The sequence below is a fragment of the Acanthopagrus latus genome, chromosome 7 (assembly GCF_904848185.1).
Source record: "Acanthopagrus latus isolate v.2019 chromosome 7, fAcaLat1.1, whole genome shotgun sequence".
Taxonomy (NCBI): domain Eukaryota; kingdom Metazoa; phylum Chordata; class Actinopteri; order Spariformes; family Sparidae; genus Acanthopagrus; species Acanthopagrus latus.
This window is the reverse complement of record NC_051045.1, coordinates 19556499-19579075: the sequence shown is the minus strand read 5'-3', so window position 1 is coordinate 19579075 and position 22577 is coordinate 19556499. Positions and strand designations below refer to the sequence as shown.

The window sequence follows — 22577 nt, the reverse complement described above, 5'->3', positions numbered from 1 at the left end:
GCAAAATGCAATCAACAAGTAAATTATGATGTCACTGTAGATTAAGATATAACCTTTACCAATCCCTGAGTGATGAGGCGTACTTTTGTATTTGCTACTTTGCATTCTATTTCTAGCATTTCACTACTAATACTTACTTGTACTTTTACTGAAGTATAGACTTAAAGGCATGACCTTTACTGGCGACAAAGTATTTTTGCATGGTAGTGTTACTACTTTTACTTAAAGCAACATTATGTAGAAATTGCCATTCTGCGCGTATTGACGCCCCCCACAGTTTCTGAGTGTAACACCACTGTCGTGGACACAAATTCCAGGTCTGTAACAATATGTCAGACACAATGTAGGCGATAACTATAAACAGAAGTCACTACATAATAACAGTGTTGAGAAATTGTATATTGAAGTAAATGTGTGTGACGCTGTGATCAGACCCTCTCACTGAAGTTACATAGTGCAGAAACAAGTGATGGGGGGCCGGAGGGGCTGAGACAGAGACACCATTCACCCTGTTCCAAGTCACTGGACCATCAACGTGATTTTGAAGCTGTTATTTTAAGGTGAAAACGTTAAATACAATTGGCTTAAAGTCTAGTTTTGTCTCATTAATATGGTTGATGAATGAGACTGACACTAATCGGCTCATCTGACACCTCGCCACTAGATGTCACTGAGTCCTGCAGGCCTGAGGATGTGAACATATCACCTGCTCCACCTGAGTGTTGTCTCTCTTGACCACTTATTTTGACTTTGTCATTAAGTGCTCATCAACAGATCTTTTCCATTCCAGAGATACATCTCTGTCCATGTGATTTCTTACATGCTTGTTCAGGACTGTGCACACTTTCACTGATGATGTGAGTTTGGTTTCATCAGTTTGTGATGACCAGCGCTCTGTCTCTCAACACTGTCCTGTAAACAGCCAGGATTGATCATCTCTGACTTCTGAGAAATGCTGTCATCATTAGTTTTACAGAACATTTGGTTTTACCTTGAATATAACTTGATTTTCTGTACAGTAAATCTTGATTAGGTCCAGATGGGGTCTGGATGTCTCTTTTCTGTTCACCTTGGATCATAAGAAGAAGAGGCTGTAACACTGACCTCTTCCGACTACTGCCTACTTAAAAATATGGTAATTTAGAAGTAGTATTCACTTACAAGATGCTTTGAAGGAGAGCACCAGCAAAATGTCTGAATGAGGCGCTGGTTTTTAATTTTGTTCAAACACAGTTGTGAGTGTATGACAAATGCCTGTCTCGCCTGGTAATGTAGGATTGCCTGTGCAAACTACAGTTTGATCCTGATTTCCCTTCACCTCAGTCAGTCCTTTGTGCCTCGCTGTGTTTTTACTGTCAGGACTCTGGACGGAAATGATTCCAAGGTTTGCTTTTCTGAAGCAGGTGCAAGTTTTTTGCCGCTCTTCTTCATGGCACAGGTAAAAAATGAGGTGTTTGTTTTGTTTTGTTTTGTTTTGATTGTGATTTATGAATTTGCTCATTGATAGCACTATGACTTTTTTAGCCAAGAAGCTTGTAAGCTGTATGTTAACGGTGGAGCTACTTTAAGTGAGTGGAAATTAATGTACATAACACGGTCAACATTTAGATGCTACTGACACTTATGGGCAACTGAAAAATATACACTGTGAACTGTATAGAAAATATGTATAATCTAGATATGTGATATTTAAATACACAGACAGACTTTTTGTACCTAGAAATATTTTCAGCACTACCAGTGATGTTACAATACTGGGTTTTCTACCTTTGATGCTATACCTTGATAAATATAGATATTCAATACCATGCTTGATACTTTCATATCAGGAGGTGGAGGGTAAGGGTGGTGGAGTTAGTCAGTGTTTCAGCATTTGTAAGCTTGAAAACACTGGATGTTATAAAGAAAACCTGGAGCAAGTTTCCAGCCAGCCATGCTTGTGGCAACAAAACAGTTTTTATTAGCCCATCCATGGAGGTTAGCGCAGCCTAACCCAGTGGTTTTTGTGCATAAACGTAGCCGTAGTACAAGCACAGCATTATGACAAGAGAGAAATAGAAAATTCTACCTAGAGAAACTAAAGGTCACGACATTAAGAAAGTAAAGTGTCAGCTTATTTGTGATTTTGCAGAAACGTACTTTGCCATCATTCATTCTGGTGATTGGGTTGCCAGACGTGACCTCTGACCTCGGGGCTAGATTACTTCAGGTTGACAGTTCGATACAAAACAGAACATACAGTTTTACGGCAGGTTTACGTCGATTTCGTAAATGATTGGGGTGCTAAACCGCTCGTAACAGAAGTGATTCACCCTGTGTGTGATCCTCATTTTGGAAGGTGTATGCGGACAGGATTTTCAGACTAGTTGTCATTCACCTTGAAGAAATTTCTGGGAATACCGCTGTAACATTTTTGGTTCTTTCAGTTCCTCCTCCTTCAAGGCTTTGTCTGTGACTGCAGGGTGTACTCGTGTGCCTGTTAAGATATTTCTTACCTCTCAGCAGTGACACACAAATCATAGGTGTGATGATGACAGATTTTATTGGTCAACTGTTATCTTTCTGCGCATCAGTCACTGTGTTGAAATCCAGTATGACCAGTCCTGACGGTTAAGGCGGGTCCAACTGCGTGACGTCACTCACCACAGCAGCGTCAGGGCCCAGAGTCTCAGGAGACGTGAATGAGGAGATCACTTGGGAGGGAAGTGTGTCAGAGAATCAGAGGAGAAGTCAGCGAGAGCGCAGGGATGCGTTGTTTCAGGCCTCAGAGCAGCAGGGCAGCAGGTGAAGTGTATAAAGGACAAGCAAGTCAAAGTCAACAGGTCAGCGGAGATGTCAGGGATGCTGGGGAGGCCGGAGCTCAGCAGGGCTCTAAACATCAACTCAGCAGGTAGTTCATCTCTGACACACACACACACACACACACACACACACACACACACACACACACACACACACACACACACACACACACACAGAGTGATGCTGACTATAGAGCTGACTGTCTGCTTCACTCTCTCTCTTCCTCATGACATACATAAAAAATGTGCTTTTTGGGAAATTGAAGTTGTTAGAAAAATACTAAAAATACTGCTGATACTAATTACAGCTTAAACTACAGCTACTGTATCAGAGAGGTGTTGCTGATGGATTGGAAATGTTTTGCTCCCTGTCATAGAGACCGAACGTTGTGTAAGAGGATGCTGCATCAGAGAAGTAGCACAAAGCACAATTTCTTTCTTTCTTTTTTTTTTTTTTTTGGCAATCCAACAGAAAAATAACCAATACTGATAATTGCTAACCCCTAATACAGTATATAGTACAGCCTCACATCATATAATATATGATGAACATAAAAGGTCTGACACTATACGTTTCACAATAGTAGTATTTATCACTGTGCTGCCATGTTAGACTTCATTGCAATATGCTACAAGTTTCTAATTTACCTTCTGCTCGCTATGTGTAATATGGCAGTGTCATGTGTGGTGATCCTGATCCGCTCTTGATGAAGTGATACTCAGTGTTGAAATGGTAAAATTCCCCACTCGTTTGAGTGGAACTCTGATTCAGTTTTTAGAGGAAGTCCATCTGTGAATCTGTCATGATGTCATTATTTTAACAATATTGTGCAATCGGTTGTGTTAGAAGTCGGGATGCAGGTGATTTGTTGATCAAATAACAATAATAGTAATGGACTGGATTTGTTTATTTTCCCTTAACGTGGATGGACGATGGGTCTCGGCCACGAATAGACACAGTTAGAATAAATATATGCATCTAGTGGATTGAAACATGTTTTATATGCTGTTGAATTTGGCCTAATGGAATTGAAGGATACTTGTGGGCTTTGGCTCTAGCGAGTGTGATCCTAGTTTAAGAACATGATTGATAGTAATAAATGGCTCTAGCAGTAGTAGCCTTTTTCCCTTGGCAGTGTTTAACCAATTAGATTAAATTGTGCTTAATTCTGATTTCTTTTAGACTAGTCAACTGTCGAAGTTTAAACTTTCATTAAATCATCATGAAAATAAGTCATAATGAAAACAGCTTATAAGAAGTAAGCATCCACCTTCCTGTCTAATGGTATCACCAAGGACACTCTTGTCCCGTGGTGTCCTGATTCCACCAGTGATGTCCTTGTGCGTCTGCGAGCAGATTAGATGATAACAGGTAAGACAAGCTCAACCGGTGCACAGAAGAATTTGAAACAGCTGGTGTACATGACAGCGCGTCGCACCACAGTGATAATGGCACTGTATGTGGTCATCAGATAGGCATGGAGACAGGTGAAAAACATGATACCATCAGCTGTGCAGAGAATACTTCGACAGCATGTTGAGCAACATTATTCTTGAGCTCCGTACGCGTGCAGACCGTACAAAAAGTTCATCTCGTGTGACTATCTATACAAACATCACAGCAGATATCAGCCTTTCAACAACAAACATGTCAGATTATTTTCGTTTTTTTTTTTTTTTTTTATAGATAATGCTTCAGCAAACTATGTGGCATACATTAAACCTACTTCAACTGAGTAACAGCCTCATTCAGCTGAATAAACACTTAATATGTCAGGTGATTAAACTGCAGTTAGTAACTGTTCAGCCACTGAAGAAGAAATCACCTTTTGTTAACCTGTGTTAGTGCTGATGAACACATCTTCTGCCCTCCACAGCCCAAGTTGTTGGCTCATTCTTATTTGTTTCAAAAAATACTATTAAAGTGCCTGATTTTGCAAGAGTGTGAAGAGAAATTAAGGTTCAAACAGTTCCAGCTTCCCACTCTTCAAAAGTTGAAACCACGAGTTGAGAAAGGAGAAATTATGAGTTTGCACGGCTGCTCAGGTTTTCATCTTTATTAATCAAGAATATTTTATTTTCCCAAAGGATATCAAGAATAACATGAGATGCTAATAACGCACGCAATCTGACCAATCATATCCACAGTCATTGAAACCAATCTCTTTGCTTCATGCAGGATCATGCGTCCAGACGACGCCAACATCGTGGGGAACGTCCACGGCGGCATCATCCTGAAGATGATCGAGGAAGCTGGATGCATCATCGGCACGCGGCACTGCAACACACAGAACGGGGTAAGAAACCCTGAATATATTCAGACCCTGCTCTGAATTAAATAGGAAGACTTCTCTTAATGTTCCTTTTCAAGACCTATAAACTAAAACAGGTAACGCTTAATGATAATCATCATGAATAAATTGGACATTTTTAGTTAGTTAAACTTTAGTCAATAGTTATTTGACTGTTAACAAAAAATTAAATGCTTTTTAAACCGTTTTATTAAGCAGTTGTTACCATTTATTAATGATGGTAATTATTAGTGTTACCAAAAAAATATTATCATAACTTTCATCAATCATTTCTTTTATCAATTTGGAAAAGGTAATAAGAAGAAAATGAACAAAAATGCTGTAAAGGAACAACCTTCAAAGGGAAAAATAAAGTTCTGGTAGAGTCGAGACAACGGGTCATTGTTTAAGCTTTTAGAACTGCTGCTTTAGAGAACATAACATGTTTGTTAACACATTCTCAGCAGTAAAAATACATAGTGATAGTATATGATATGATAGTATGTGATAGCTCACTAATCGTCCATTATTATAGTTTTTATTCAGTATCGCCTCACCCAGTGTTTTTCTCCTGGTGAACTTTAACCGACTTTCGACTTGCATGATTTGATTGTCATCTCACATGCGACAGGAATGTTGTAATCTTGAGCAGTTCAGATGTCACAGTTCAAATAAGACAAACACATTTTTGGACATAACATGCTTTTGGCATATACTACCATCAAAAACCTTTTAGTAATTTTCTTAGTAAGGTTATAAAGTGCTTCTGAAATAGTCTTCTTAAAAACTGAAGTCAAATTAAATCCTTAAATCACTTTGAATTCCTTTATATTTTTGATATGCTGTATAATATTTATGAATGCAAAATTGATTTCTAATGTTTTCATGTCAAATTCAGTCTCTGAGGTTCATGTTAGGTGGTTATGTCTTGGTGAATGTATTTTCCAGTCAGTGGTACCATCACAAACAATTAATCAATCAAACTTTACTTCTGTCACACCTTTCATACAGGTACAGCACATAACCAGAGTGCTTTACAAGTGACTGACAAGCCTGTAATAAGAGCACACACACGTCACCAGTCAAGAAATGGCACTTTGTGAAAACCTTTCTTTAAACTACTTCATTTTGAAGCATTTAAATCACAAAGAACTGTTTATTGTTTACGCTTTGAACAGGTGCTGCCTGTCGCGTCTTTGCGTAAGATCTGACTTTCTCTCTCCCTGCCTGTCTTTTTACATTGGTAGAAAAGTTGCACCTATTTTGTGTGTATTATGTAATTTTCTTTAAAAGACACCATGGTCCCTTTAAACCTGATTAGTGTTTCCATGGTGTGGCACTTGAGATACTGTGGTCTGAAGATTAAACCCATTAATCCAGCCCTGAATCTTCACCTGGCTTTGCACATGCTCACACATGAAGAAAGTGAAGGATTTAAATGATAAAAACTATTGATTCCTTCCATCAGCCCCTCGTTCTTTGCCTTATATTTTCTGGCACAGACTTTGTTTCTGTTCAGATAGTTTCAGGTGAGATACATTTTACTTTTATATTTTACAGTTGTTTTTTACTCTACAGCAGAAAATGACCCCATTAGAGCAGAAGTGGATTTACATGATGAATATATGATAACATTTGATTGCGGATCAAACCAGTGAGCAGTGATGAAAGTGATTTCACACAGTTTAAAGTAAGCTGTTTGTCCTCAACAGGACCGCTGTCTGGCCGCTCTGGTTCGGGTGGAGAAGACAGAGTTCCTGTCCCCCGTGTTCATTGGCGAGGTCGCCCACGTCACCGCTGAGATCACTTACACCTCCAAGCACTCACTGGAGGTCCAGGTCAAAGTCATGGCTGAGAACATCCTCACAGGTAACTCATTTTGATTTGAAGTAAAAGTTCAGGCATCACTTTGATTTTTCAGTTATGCATTTTAATTAGTGATGAACTGAAATGTTATTCTTGGGGAAAATTAAAACAATACTAGATATCCATAATGCTAAAACATCTGGTTGGAATATGATGAGTTGACACAATGAACCTGCTGCCTCACCTGTGCAGCAGCGTTCACCTTTAGCCTCATTCTCAGCCACATCACTGCAGAGTAGGTGAAAGAATGACAGACAGTCTGGTGATAACACTCTCAATGATACACACCCACTAACACACATACCATAGACAAATATCAGTACATGCTGTAATAACTAGGGCTTTTCATTACTGGTTACTCTGTTGTTTACCTCTACGTCTATTCAATACATGTATTATTAGTTTTATAAAATGACATAATAAATCATAATTTCCTTACAGACCTAAAAGCAGTCTGAAGCCCAATAAGATTTAATTGACAATAAAATATAAACCAGAGACTTGAAGCACGTTCTCACATTGCAGAAGCTGGATTAAAAAAATTTCGGAAAATTACAGAAACAGTGAATATATGAAGGTCTTTTTGAAGGTCTCAGATTGGTTTGCATTCCTCTGGAAGTGTGGCAATGTATAATAGTTATAATATTCAATAATCTTCTGTCCAAGTATTTCACTGTGTCAGACAAGCTCAAGAGTGAGTTAATGGCAACCACGTAGTATTTGCTGCAACAGCACAAGTCCACTGCTTACAGATGTGCAGTCATCTCTCAGTGTTGTCGGGGAGTGTGACATGAGAAATTCGTGTCTTCACACTGATTCTTCATACTGTGGTACAGTGTGTTTCAGTCCTGTTCCTGCGGAGCCCCACTGCCCAGAAAGTTTTAGGTGTTTCCCGTGCACTGCTGTAGTAGATTCTGATTAAACCGAGTTATTATTTGTCAGTTTGTAATATTCCACAGTATGATTTACATTTACCATTTACCATTGATGTTTTCCCCCACACACCAGTCTAGTGGGTGTTCATTACATGACATGTTTGACTATTAAAAACTGATAAAGAACGGTGACACGATCATAAAACACACATTTTACGGTATATTGCTCCGCGACGCTTCTAAATCACGATGCTGAAACCATTTCCCTTCATTTCCACTTGTAAAGTGGATATGAAGGGCACAGGTGGTACTAATAACAGCAATGATGACTGTTCAATTCAAGTGTCTCATTAAGTCTTGACAGTGTGACAGTGAACAATACAAGGACTCTGAAACTGAAGCAGCTCAATGGAGTTCAGCCACGATTAACTGAGTTATTTGGACCAGTGCTTTTCATACTACATAATTTCTCCCTGTTTTATCCCTTTTATCGGTGTGTCGACTGTAGAGAAGACAGGAAATTAAAAAGAACATCTGCTCCACCAGTTTTTCACACTCTGCTGCACCAAACTTCATACCCTCGTGATTTTGCACCGGTTTCTTTGTCACCAATGATGTGTGTAGAGAGACGGCTCTGACCCTGCAGAATGCTGCATGCATCTACGGTTTCTCACTTGATGTTATTGCATTTGTCAGGCAAAATCATTTTTGCCGCATGTCGCCATGTTCCATCTGACTGTAAAGAAAAAGAAAATCATATCAGTTAATTTGGGAAAACTTATGTTGAAGCTAGTGTGGAGTCATTAGTGTAATTTGGTCACTTACGCTCATTTTATGCTGTAGATTTTTTTCATTTTCATGAAAAGTATTCACATTACCTACTATCCCATCATCACTTGTTTGTATTTCTGGGCATTTCTTTTATATTTAAAAAAAAAAAAATCCCCTCCCTGTGCTGTTGAGCTGTTTGAACAGTAGAGGGCAGCACACATTCAGTAATGCTCTCCCAACACCCGAGGCAGATGAAACACAGCTTTCATGAGGCGGCGCATTACAAGCTGTGACGGGGGAATAGAATCTAAGAGCCATGATGGCTTCTAGTTTGCCAACTGATGCAGTCTCTAATGCTTGTTTATCATGGGGACGTGTGCATGTTTGATGTACACGTTAAAACATACAGATCTATATCAGCAGGCTCACATACACATGCTGCCCTGAGTCCCTTGAGTAGAGACGGAGGGAGGATCACATTGACCCAGCCTTATCTCTGGACCTTTAAATGTCAGTGGCAACAGCGATGCACCGACTGTCTCTGATAATCAGATGTAATCTTCTGAATGCACTCCAACTGCTTTAATTCATGGCAAACTAGGAGAGACGATGTTACACCTTTAAACAAGTATAATCACAGAGTATATAATGTTGGAGCTGGTTGTCAATGAGTTCTGTAGCATGGGGGAGGCTTCTTGACATGCTTCAAAGGAAACCTTACTTTGTGTGCATTTTTTGATGGATTCGTAGTTAGAGGGTGCTGCAGCGTCAGAGCGAGCCGTCCGTCTTCAGCCGAGTGGGAGAGGCAGAGAGAGAGAGACGGACTGAGGGAGGGCAGGGCAGTGAGACAGATGTGAGGCGAGAGGCAGGCAGACAGACATATCGATGGGCAGAGAGACGGCAGAAAGAGCAAGAAGGAGTGAGAGAAGGGTAGAGATAGAAAGAAGGAAAGGAGGTGTGAGAAACAAAAGAAATATCCCCTAGACAGCCGTTGCCCTAGCAACAGGCTTGTACTGGTTGGTTGGCTGGTTGCTGGGCTGGAAGCAGGTTGATGGAGGCGGAGGCAGAGATATGAGATGACAGGTGGAGAGCAGCGTACGTTACATGCAGGCATCTGCGCGGGCAGCCCGCTACGGCACACGGCCTGTCAGGAAGGACCCCGAAGAGAGGCGATCAGGAAGGGAGCCAATGGAAAGAAGGCACCGAACGTGCCGTTTTGTTTGCTGCACATCAAAGGGATTGTAATTCAGGGCTGTGAAAACAAGATAATAGGGCTGCACTACTGTGTATGAATCTGTTGATTATTTTATCAGTTAATCATGTATTTGTTCTATAAAATGTCAGAAAATGATGAAATATGTCGATCCAATACCCAAGATCGTGCCCTCGAATGTATTCATTTGTCCACAACGAAATAAGAACATAATCAAAGTTACTAAGTCAAAGAATCACACTGCTTTAACTTTTCATTCTTAAACAATTTATCACTTCAAAATAGTTGGCGATTGATTTGATAGCTGTCAACTAATCGATGAATCAGTTAATCTTTACAACTCTACAACATAACATGGGCAACATGTATATGTGCAAAAACAAAGTAAGAAACATTTAAAGCAACTGTTTTTCTGTTAAATTAGCAGACATCTTCACCATATTATCATTTTATGTCAACAAGGGTTGTGCATTATTCTGTAGTGAATACAGTAAAAACAGATGCAGGTCACTTGATCAGCCATTTCTCCGCCTTACAATGAATACGTTTCAGAATCAGAAAATAACCAAAAGCCAACATTTTCAGTGCTGTTCGTAGTTAAGATGTTCACAGCTGTAATTATATGTAACAACAACAACAAAAAAATAGAGTTAACAGTCTAAAGTCTAAGGGTAGGTTCACTGTCGGACAGTGTGGGTGTAGCTTTGTACTTTGCTGTTGAGCTCACTGGAGGTTATGTGGGTATAAACACAACATCTGTGATGGGATTTGCTCATTTTTCTGGCCCAATTTACGTATACACGATCTCTGCCGTCACCCTGATTCATGCAGTATGTGACATCACCGTGTGTCAGTCTAACAAACAGAAAGAAAAAAAAAAACCCACAATATATATAAACCATTAATCCAGATTTAGGAAAATGAATTAGGGTTGAGATTATTTTGCAGTACTGTGTGTCCTGAGTGAGCAGATTAGTTTGTGTCCTGAAATCAGAAAAAAAACAACAGGCCGCCTCGACACAAGGAGAGCCAGAGGAGAGGCAGCACCTTGGTGGTCTATTAGGTCATACTGTAGCTACAGGAAGTAGGTCACATTTGTGTAGATGTATGGGTGTGTGCGTTTGAGTTGACACAGCTGTTATCCGTATGAACGTATGGATGCCTGTGTGCTTCTGCGGATTTATTTTTATCCAAACCTCAGAAGAATTGTTCATTCATATTCACAGTATGAGGAGCTGTGTAAATAAATGATTGTGTGCATGTTTCGGTTTTAGATGGTGGATTTGTGCGGGAGCTCATTCGTATGTCAATAACTGTGAGGGAGGTTTATGATAAATGTGTGCTTGTCTTTGCACTTTATGCATTTAGATGCATCATTTTGCAGATGTATGTTTGCTTTGCATGGTGGGTGTGCACGTCCACACTGTACACATGCATGTGTGTGCATGGGTTAGCGCGTGTGATTTCATCAGTGTTTGGCCCTTTAAAAGGTTCCTGCGGGGCCGAGGGGGAAGAGAAGATAACGGGAGCAGACATTATTTGCTTCTGTCATGTCGGCTTAGCGTCAGACCTCACACACTGCGGCCCAGTCAGACACGGACGCCAAGTGGATGTACCTGCACACATGCTCCAACACGACGCGCTCACGTACCCAACACATACTGACACATACATGCGGCTGTGGAGGGACGACCTGCGTGCATACAGAGCCTGATAAGCGCATCCTGACACATTCTGCATAGAAGAAGTCACACACCTACATTCTCACACCCACGCAGATGCACACTGAGCACACACACTTCCCCTTCTCTCTAAAAAGAAGTCTCACACTGAGGCAGGACTGGCAGGCTTGTACACACAGATCTTTTCTCAGGCAGTTTATTGAAGGATGGCTTGAACTGGAATGCCGAATGTTCCTGTTGGTTGCAGACTTCCAGATGTTGTTCCTGTTTTTAATTTTTATGCACCTTTGTGCAAGATAGGAGGATCTGCATTTAAGCAGCGATGCATGTTTTTGCAGCTTTGTCTGTTTATGTGCACGCACCTTGTGCCGTGCGTCAGTATGTATATTACGGTCTGTGTGCGTGCATCTTTGTATTCATGCATTAATGTTTATGCCACATGTGTGTGTGCGTGTTGGGGGAGGAGGCAGGCATCCAGGTTCCACACTCAGTCAGGCAGCATCTCGTCAGGCAGGCCTCAGTCACGGCCCCCCAGGGGAAGGCTGCCTACTGTGGGCACGAGCCGTGATGATTGTCCCCGCTGGGGGGATTGCACATGCGCACTGACTTACACACATGCGCACTCACACACATACCCACACACATCGGCACACACAGATTTGCATATACCCATGTATGAAGAAACACATGCGTGGAGATAAACCTACATACCTAGAAAACTGCACACAGTCACAGTCACACACATGAAGGTTCCTAGATGATGTATAAAGCATATGCACATACACACGAGCACACACGCGCACACGCGCACACACACACACACACACACACACACACACACACACACACACACACACGATAAGGCATTTGTGCACACACACAGGCACAAAAATCTGCTGCCACACTTGGGACAAACACACATTCACCCTAAAGTCCCACAGAGGTAATAATGCTTGTGTTACATGCACACTCAGGCTCATATTTGCATAAACAAGGCACACACATTGTACTACCTCAACACACACACACACACACACACACACACACACACACACACACACACACACACACACACATATATACATACACACACACACACATGCACACGTGCACAGACAGAGCTGAGAGCAATGCATTGTGGGTTGAGGCTTAAAATATTCAAGGCAGTTCCCTCCATGATCCTGGTGGGTCACACAACTGCATGAACGAGCGAGTGCGACGTGAACACACACACTTATGTGTATTGTTTTAGGCTTAAATTACAATCATTGCATGCAATTAGTTATTTTAGACAAATAAGTTGTTAACACCTACAGCAGGATGAAAACAATTGTGACATGATGTACAATTTATTAAGTCTAAATCTAAGTGTTGAATAAAATCTGTAAAAATACTGTAAGACCTTTAACTATTAAGTATGAGGCCAGCTTGAATTTTGGAGCACCAAAGAATTTCCCGAGGGCGAAGCTGAGGTCTTTAACAGCACAGACAACACCATGACACGTGAGAGGTCGTCTGGGTACAACAGAAAAGTAGATTTGTGCAAAATCACTGCGCAATCCATCGGGTGAGGAGCAGCTTTTTGTTTCTTTTTGTTTCTTCTTGAGAAAAGAGATGAAGTCTTGTACAGCTGAAATATACCTTAATGCTTGAATGGAGTTTTGGATATCCCCCCCTCAGTCAAAATGCTCCACCCCGCTGCTCTACTCCTGACAGGATTTCATCTGTTCCTATCAGGCTGTACCAGCCCACAGTGGGGCTGTATTGTAGTTAAACGTAATGGAGACTTGGCTCAGCACAATGGAAAATCTGTGGTTTTGATCATTGTGATCAAGCACTAAGAACGCTCCTCGCTGCACCGTCTCTGAGCCTGGAAAAGGACTGTTCAGGAAGGGGAAAAGAAAACAAGAGCTTTTTTCTGCTCGGAGGAAGAATGAAGGGTAGTGGGCACGAGCCAAAGGGGAGAGCAGTGAGGTGAATGAGTAAAATACAGCCATAAATCATGTGAAACTGCTCAAGGTGAATTGAAAAAGGAAGAGACTGTGGAGAAAGATGAGGAAATAATGGAGGAAAGGAGCAAATAGATAAGAGATTTAATATCTTAGGGGAGTGCGGATTGGGATATGGGTATGTTGTGCATTTATTTTTCAAGAATGGTATGAAGTAATGATTGATGTCTTAAACTTAGATTAAAGGGGATTGGATGTTGCATAAGTAGCCCTGGAGGGACTTTTCCCCACTTAAGCACCCATGTGAGTACTCAAATCAGTCCCCAAAAAGGCTCTGATTTATAATTAAACATGACAGAGCGTAGTGTTTAGGAATTCTGCTGCCTATCATATAGTTTAAAAAAGCACAGTCTGCCTGCGTGTGTAAGCCACAGATCATATTTGTTTTGTAGTTCATAGCTAATTTCCTGGATTTTTGTCCTACAGTCCAGGGTAGACACACCAGAGGATCAGATGAGTTTGATTTGTTGCGTGCTTTCTCTTCCCTGTAAAATCAGCCGAGTGTTCATGCACTCAAAGGACTGCTGCGCCAATACACCATCAATTAAGAAAAAGGACCTGCTACCACCAGGTGCCATTTGTCTCAGCTGTCATCACCGGATGAACTGTCATCGCTGGATGAACTTGAAAAAACAGAGTCACTGAGCTCTTAGCCAGTTTATTGAGCATTGTGCCACAGAGTGAGGAAATTTGATTGAGCAGATTTGTGAAGCTTGTGTTCAGGATGGATGCAGCCAAAAACCCTCCTATTCACTAATTCATTAATACTTACTAAGCAAGCCAGCTGTCCCACCAGTAACTTCATATTGCTCCTTTGAGACTGGATCCAGTTATCTGTCATCGCATAGAAAACCAACACATACAAGAAACATTCTTCGCTTTTGATAAATTAGGGGTGAGGATGAGGATAGAAGATTGAAAACAGTGAGTGAGTGACTTGAAAAATGTCTACCGCAATAATATACAGTCTTATATTTATTCACTGATTTATCTTGAATTGCTGTTTGAATTGCTCCCATTGTGTAGCCATCAAAAACATTACATTTGATGTGTGTAGATACTATGGATACCAAACGTAAGAACGACAGAGATGAGGTGTCCATCATTTATTTATCCTTTATTTATGCAGGAGGACATGTGATGCAATAAAGATATCTTTCCCTTAATGGAGACCTTTTGTGCCTTTTCATTTTCCTTCAGTGTTTCATATATGCCTGTACATGATCTCGAAAGGTCAAGGTCCGCCCCAAGAGAAGCTCCTCTCTCCCCCACAGAAAGCACCGCTCCCGAAACGTCTCGTCAGTAGTCCCGCCTTTAATCCTGTGACTTTGTGACATCACACTATGTCACAGAGTTGCATATGATTTATACCTGGTGGCAAGTTTGGCACGTAAGAATTTATGTTTATGTTCTCTGTTGTAGTCAGTGGTGCTGACTCAGGCGTGTGTAAGCTGACCAATCAGAGCAGACTGGGTATTTGGAGGAAGAGGCCTTAAAGAGACAGTAGTTAAAATAGAGCGTTTCAGATAGCGGGGGAATACAGTACTGCAGCACTGGACAGTATGAGAAAACTGTTTTTGTGTTTTTTCAACCTATTCTTGCAGTCACCCAAAATATAATTATGAACCTGGAAATGAGCATAGCATTTCTCCCGTAACAAAAGTGATTCCGGTTTGTTTTAGTGTTTTGGTTTTATTTTGACCAGGATAAATTGTGGTATACATTTTCACATTGTCAAAGTTAGTCATTCTCATAACTGTGGATCATATAGCAATATTATATCTGTCAAATAATGGCATTATGTTTTTTCGTATTATATCGAGCAGCCCTAGTATGCATATAATATTGAGCTGCATGTCTGACTGTCTCAAGCATGAGGAGTGACATGTGTTCTTTTGTAGACACGCTGTAAAGGCATGAAAAGGGCTGCAGTCCAGGCGATGACATGGTCAAACATTGACATTGTCTTCATTTGATGCAGAGGGATTTGAAATTCAAAGCCAGCTCCCTGGTTACACTCTGGTTAGAAAGGTCACAAGTCGGACTGGGAATGGTTCCCCTCAGTCCCTCCTTCTCCTCCTCCTCCTTCTCCTCCTTCTCCTCGTCCTCCTTTTCCTCATCCTCATCCTCCCTCCATCCTGAACACAGTTCACTGAAAAGGTCCTGCAGGAGCTAATAATAGACTGGAGTCACTCAGTCTTCGTAGAGTCAAGGATATGTAAATATGCCTTTCTGCTGTGGGCAACTTCCTGGTTGCTGGCAAGGGCAGGAGCCAATGAGAGGAGGAGAGGAGAAGCGCGGTCGGCATGGCAACGCGGCCCGGCCGTCTGCACGGTTTTAACTTGGGTGTAAAATGCAAATTTTATTCCCCGAGAGCGCCCAGAGCGGCTGCTCTAACTCTCTTCTTTTAACTTTACAATTCCTTCGTCAAAGACCTCATCTGGACTCACAGTGCACACAGTAACGTCACAGTTCTTCATTTTTGTAGTTATTTTTTTAAACCTATGAGATGTCCTAATTTTAAAAATGTTATAGTAAAGGACATTAAAGGAAATTTTCTATAGCATCAAATAAAATTGAATCTAAATATAAGTGCCAGCAGTCCTAATGAGAACTAGTCAGTTTATTGGATGTTGCAGAAAAGCCCTTCCACACTTTACGACGGTGATCTCATTTGAACCTGCTGTCTTTAATCTGCGAGCCTCCCTTGCGTGCTATAACAACACAACCTCAAAATAGCCCCCCCTCTCTGTTAGCGAATTAAGAGAAAAAAAAGTGTAGGCAGATATCGCTATGGCAACCTCTCCGCCTGATTGCCATGGGATGTGATTTCCACGAGTTTTGTCTTCTGGTCTTCTGGTTCTTAACTTTCTGTAGGAAGGCAGAGCTAATGCTACAGCCCCCAAAACCGCTGCAACGTCTCACACGCTACTGTACACGGAGGTTTATGGAGATGTCAGAGCCTATATTTATTCACAGGAAGACGCGGTATGTGCACATCGCTCGCTGATGATGAAGACAGTTTTTATATTTAGGGAGCCACAAGAGAGCAGAATCTAAGGGATGAAACGCTAAAGTGACAACACTGACTTTCAAAGTATTCCCACACAAAACAGATAATGAACAACATCCGGAAAGAGTTTTAAATATCCATAGATTAATTAAACAAAACAGCACAATTGTCCACTACTTTGAAAGGATTTCTAAATGCTCCAATGATGAGCATACTTATTTTAGTTTAGACCCTTTCTTATTACTAGAAGGTAACCTTGCCCCAAAAGTGTAAAAACCTGACGAAATTCTCAAGATTTCAGCAGTTTTATTCAACCCCTGTGAATACAAAGTAATAATTCATGCACATGTATTAACACCCACATGCATTCTGTTTTTATTTTGCTTATTTTTTGCAGGACTGACAGATAGATGTTGCACTGAGTTGAAAACTCGGACGGACATTATGGAACAATTCAGTCGTCTTGTATTTTAACACACCAGCGACGACACCTCACCGACATATAATGTGATGTAAATATTTGTACTGAGGAACCTAATGAGCGAGTTGCTGTTCCTTCATTTCTTAATCACAACATGAAAAACGCAGGATGTTCAGGATTTGGGGATTATGCTAAACCTTGCGCTAACCAAGGGACGGAGTTTAGCGAATGTGAGCGCGCGTTCTTCTGAGCAGACGTGAATGATTGTCTTTGAACAAAGACCTCATTTGTTTCCTGCTCCTTTGTTTGCAGAAGAAAGACTAATCTTCAGGCAAGCGCCTCTGGATTTGTTAAAAACTGGATTGGCTTTTATTGGGGTGTTAATAAAAGCGCCTGTTTTGACAACAGCTGCTTCAAAATTGTTTACTCCATTGTTTGTTTTGTTTTAGGGGACGTGTCAAAACTTCTTGCTTGTTGGTGCACAGTCACAAAACTCTGAGAGAATGACGTCGGTTTCATTTAGTGGAAGAAAGCTTTAAAATTATTGACTGACGTGTCTCTTTGTGCGAGAATTCAACCGCCGCCGTCTCTCTCTCTCTCTCTCTCTCTCTCTAACTGCAGGTGCCAAAAAGCTGGCCAACAAGGCGGCACTGTGGTACGTCCCCTGCTCTCTGCAGAATGTCGACAAGATCATGGAGGTGCCGCCCATCAAGGTACGTGGAAACTCTCGCTCTGAACTTAACGGACCAAAGTTTGGCATTTCACCCGTCGGCTTCCCCGTCTCTATCTGACTCCCTCAGAAATGACAGGATGAGAGAATCCACGAGACAAACCATCTGGTAAAAGATAAAAATGATGAAAAGTCTGTCTCACTGTCACGCGTCTTTTATGTCTTAAGCCAGATTCATATGGGACTGGTATGACCTCATGAGATTTAGAAAATTTCCACCCCAAGTTTGTGTGTCATGTGATGCATCCACATGGTATAAATGATGTCTGTATCTCCTGGATGTGATGTCAAGGCTGCGTGTGACACAGACGTTCTGTTCTTCAGCAGCCACGTTGTTCAGCTCAGCTTCAGTATCACAGAGTGCTAATTTGCCCACTTAGTTAGTGGTAGTTTGTCAGAAGTATATCATGAAAAAGCATTTTAAGCTCATTTTCAGATCAACTAAAAGATGCTTTGTGACTGTACTTGAATATGGCAGCTTTTTGTTGCTCCTAACCCTCTCTGTCACAACTTCTAAATGTCAATATAGCCGACGTCATAGCACAGCTGTTGACTGCTGTTAAACAGATTATGAGCGGCAGTCAAATGTATTACTTGTTCAGTTGTCTGACAAGAGAAAACAGGTGTTTGAAAGGCATTGCAACCTTCACAGACAATTCAATGATACTATTATCCCTTGATATCTGTGTTTGGTAAATTGCGGTGGAATTTCTATGTGTACGCCTGTGAAACAGTTCACACTGTATTCGTTCTGTCTGCAGTATGCCAGCGCAGAGCAAGAGGAGGAGGGCAGAAAGCGCTATGAGACTCAGAAGACGGAGAGACTGGACACCAAAGCGAGGATTGAAGAGGTGGTGCCACCTCCACCTAACCCAGGTAACATCTTACGATTGAGAGACGATGGAAATACAAGCTGAAATTACTTCTTAACTGTGAAAGTCTCATCATGATGCCTGCAAATAACTGGAAGCCGCCACTCAACACAGAAGCATTTGTGCAGGCCTGAATCAGTGTCCAGTCTGGATGTTTTTGAGTGTAATAACAGAACATCAGGGTACAGCACACCATGTGCTCTGTCATTGTATGTATTTCCATCTGCCTTTGATAACTGTGAGATATCTTTGATATCTATTGTAGTCTTGGTGTGGACGTTCATATGAACGTCATCATGACAGTGAAATTAATGACCGATTCTCTATTTTGTCATGCGCGCTCAACCGCAGATGATCTACCAAAAGGTATGTTAGCATGATTGGCAGGGTGCATGTAAATACAGTGAGGTTTTTTGCAGGGCAGCATGTAGCTTCTGCTTGTGTTGGCTTGCCTGGGCAAAATACACACTAGAACGTTTATCACTGCGAAATTTGAACATTTCTTCACATTTCTTTCACTGCAGAAAAACACTCAGTCGGCTTCAGCCAGTCCAGTCTGATCCATTTGGTGGGCCCCTCTGACTGCACACTACACAACTATGTTCATGGAGGTAAGTTTAACCATTTCTTCATTATATGTTGAACTGCTAAGCTTGTGTCTCAATGCCAGAAAGTAATGGAGTCAACTGCCTGTAACATGTCGCTGAGAGACAGTGGGAAACTTCAGCAGGCCTAAGTGAGGCTCAACAATTGAACAAGCGCGATATTCAAATGCAAAATCTGTGTTTTGCGGCTGAAGGTTAAATCTATGACACAGTAGCATTATAATGAAGCACTGTACTGCTGCAGAGAGGCAAATCTTGAACTCCAGGTGTGAGAAAACACATGTGTTTGGTGTGCCAACTAAAGTCACGTCACTATGATTTTAATACTTTTTCAGTGAAAACGATCATTCCCACTCATCAGGAATCATATCACAATCATAATCTGTCAAAATATTCACACAGATTTTTTGTTACCATGTTGTGCAGCCCAAACAGAAAGAATATTGATATTAGCAATGAATAAAATGACTACCTGGAACATGAGACAGGTTATTATACAAAAGTGACACCCCAAGAAAGAAATCACTACCAGCTCTCTGCAGCTCTAAGAAGCTTTTGTCCCCTTTTTAGCTTATTGTTTTGGTTCTCCCACTGCTCACCCTGTGGTTGAGTCTTAAAGCTCACACCACCTCCATGTGAACACTGTCACAGCTGATACCAAATCAGACAAGCTGAGCGTTCACTTCCTGACCAGTGTGAAAAAAAGGAGAGCTGAGATAAAACAGTGACCGATCAAGTGAGTCATTTATCTAGCGAGTGAAATGAGTGTTTTGTTTTTATGTGTGTGCCTGCTGGATGTGAAATTTCTTTACCAGCAGGTTGCAAACGTGTGCTGCTTCTCGCCCTTTGAAGAGTTTTTCTGCCTCCTGGTGATTTATAATAACTCGCCTTTCTTTGGTAAAGAAAGTGTTCAAAAGCTTCAAGGAGAGGTTGATGTTTTTTTTAACTAAAATATTTTCTAAATTGCAGCGTCCAGCACACTACACCCTATATACTAACAGAAGAGGATGCAATTCCCCGTCTGAGTAATCCGACCAGTGCGTCCTTTGTACTGCAGAGACCTCTGTTCAGACTCACCGACCTTTGTACTCTCTGTCAGCAGGGAGAAAACGATACAGACTCTCATTGTGAATTGTACTGTATAGATTTGTCAATGCCAGGAACATACAGCACATCTCTCATAGTGGCTATATGTATGTGTGTGTTCACTACTCACTGTAGAGGCTGATGTTGCTTTAATCTCCAGAAAATGTAAATATTTATGTTACACACTCACATGTGCAACTCAGAGGGAGATATGCCAAATAACAAATGTCCAATACAGCGTCCTTAGTTAGGTGCAGAGTAGTGAGCGTTTATTCATTTGGTACTGTTACAGTTTACAGCTTAATGCAAGTTTGACTGCTTTATTTAGTTTCATTCAAAGTTCAAATATACAACCACGCTGTGAGCACGCTGACAAGCGTCAGAGCCCAGTGCTTCCAGTCGCCACTATCTGTTGGATTTCCATGTCGCTCTCACACATGTGAAACAAATGGAGCTCATGAGCAGCATCAGCCTGATTTGGTATTCAAGGCAGGGACAGTCGTGACCGTCCACAGCCTGGGCACAGTGTGACAGTCCTGTAGGGGAGGGGATAAAACAGAGACCCCTGCAGCGGAGAACATATAGAAAGGAGTTAAAAGGCACTGAGAGGAGAGGAAGAAGGACTAATCAAAGCATGGAAAGAGGTGCGGGGAACAAAGAAACATCTGTAACCAGTGATCAAACATTTCACTCTCGCGTATACAGAAACAGCACACGTTCACATGTGTTTACAGTATCGTCATTACTCCATCTACTCCATCTTCAGCAGTTTGCTTATAAATCGCAGACAAGGTTTTTCCCTGTTTTATAGCCTTTGGCATCATCCTCTGGACTGTACTCTGGTACAGCGTGTCCTGTGGCAGCTCCGCCGAGGCGCAGAAGAAGAAATACTACAGAATGTAATCCAAAGTGAAACGTCCTTGAGAGAGAATTTTATGACTTTTGGTACTTCTGTTCTCTTAAGTAAATGGATGAAGAATGTAAGAGTAAAAGAATCTCTGGGAGTGGTTACTTTGGGTTGTAGTGAGTGATTGTTCTGTGTTGGTATGTGTGTGTGCGTTGTTGTTGCAGTTGTCTGTTACCCGCATTGACAGCCCTCTTTCGCTGTTATGAGCTGTAATGGTGAAGAACAGAATGACAGGTATGAACCAGGAAATAGATGTGTAGAACAATAAGTGGGAAATGGAAAGTGTTTGCCGCAGGAAATTTATGGTGCTGATGCCGTTTCCTGTTCTGCGCTCCGCTGACAAGCTTAGACGACTCAGAGGCTTCAGTTGTCCCTCTATGACTCATCCTGTGATCTCATTAAAATGTGTTACAGAGCCTATCCAATCATCTTTTCTAGAATAATTGTTATTGATGAATAGCATAAACAAACACCCTGCACCAGTGTTCAACGACATTGTGTTTAGAGGGCCTGGGCAAGGAGTGAAAGTTTGTTGGTGTAAAGTGACGTACTAGATCATGTCACACTGGATTCATGACAAGAAGAGTCAATGCTAGGAAATCTATCACCATCACAGAGGTCTGACACATATCTGCACCAGAGAGTAACATTTAATAATCTTTAGATAGAAAAACCTTGCACTATTTGAATGGTGCTTTCAGAAAAGCCATTTGGACGCTCCTTGCCAGGACATATCCACGAAAGCCTTTTGACTGATCTGTGCGTCTGAATCATTATTTTCGGCTTTTTTCCCCCTGTTATCTTTTTGCTGTTTTCTCCCTGGGCCGTTTTCCCAGCGGGATTCAAGCCAGATACCCAGAAAAAAGGTTTCAAAGTACTTTCAAAATGACAGATTGCACAAAGCAGCAAACTAAGATTAAAAGCGCGATAAACTATTAATTTAATGGGTGTATATCCTGATTTGATGGTTAAGCCACCCGTAACCAAAGACCCGGTTATCTTGATGTCCCAAACAACATAAAAAGGCAAACCCTCAGTGAAAACTTCCTGGCTGCATCTGTAACAAATCTGACATTTTATCAGCACAGAACAGATGCTTTTTTTTTTTTTTTTTTTTTTTTTTTATCAGTTGAGGTATATTGTTTCTGGCAGGATATTCCTGCCTCATACTGCCATTTCTATTGAGGTCAGCTATGTAAAGAGGCCATCAGAGAGACACCAGATAGTGAGGAAGAGAAACAGAAGAGAGATGTTGACTGAGGAAGAGAGGCAATGAGAAGGAGTCAGGACAGGACACCAGGATGGCAGGGAGGAGGAGGAGGAGGAGGAGGAGGAGGGGGGGGGAGGAGGAGGAGGGGGAGGAGGAGGAGGAGGAGGAGGAGGGGGGGGCGGTGGAGGGGGAGGCGGAGGAGGAGAAGGAGGAGGAGGGGGGGAG

General features: G+C 41.6%; 1 protein-coding gene across 6 annotated transcripts in view; it reads left to right on the top strand.

The window, feature by feature from the left end:
* The window catches only part of acot7 (acyl-CoA thioesterase 7), a 56616-nt gene that overhangs the window by 1653 nt on the left and 32386 nt on the right, over positions 1-22577 (top strand). Inside the window, exons 1-8 of one of the 6 annotated variants that reach the window (XM_037105094.1) lie at positions 1360-1438; positions 2574-2890; positions 4981-5098; positions 6805-6961; positions 17564-17655; positions 18434-18548; positions 18896-18910; positions 19069-19155. In XM_037105094.1, coding sequence (XP_036960989.1) covers positions 2682-2890; positions 4981-5098; positions 6805-6961; positions 17564-17655; positions 18434-18548; positions 18896-18910; positions 19069-19155 — 793 coding nt within the window. In that variant the 5' untranslated portion in view covers positions 1360-1438; positions 2574-2681. Of the gene's footprint in view, positions 1-1359; positions 1439-1871; positions 2891-4980; positions 5099-6804; positions 6962-17563; positions 17656-18433; positions 18549-18895; positions 18911-19068; positions 19156-20118; positions 21584-22577 lie in introns of those variants that run through there. The other 5 variants (XM_037105099.1, XM_037105093.1, XM_037105097.1 and 2 more) reach the window with 5 other exon arrangements.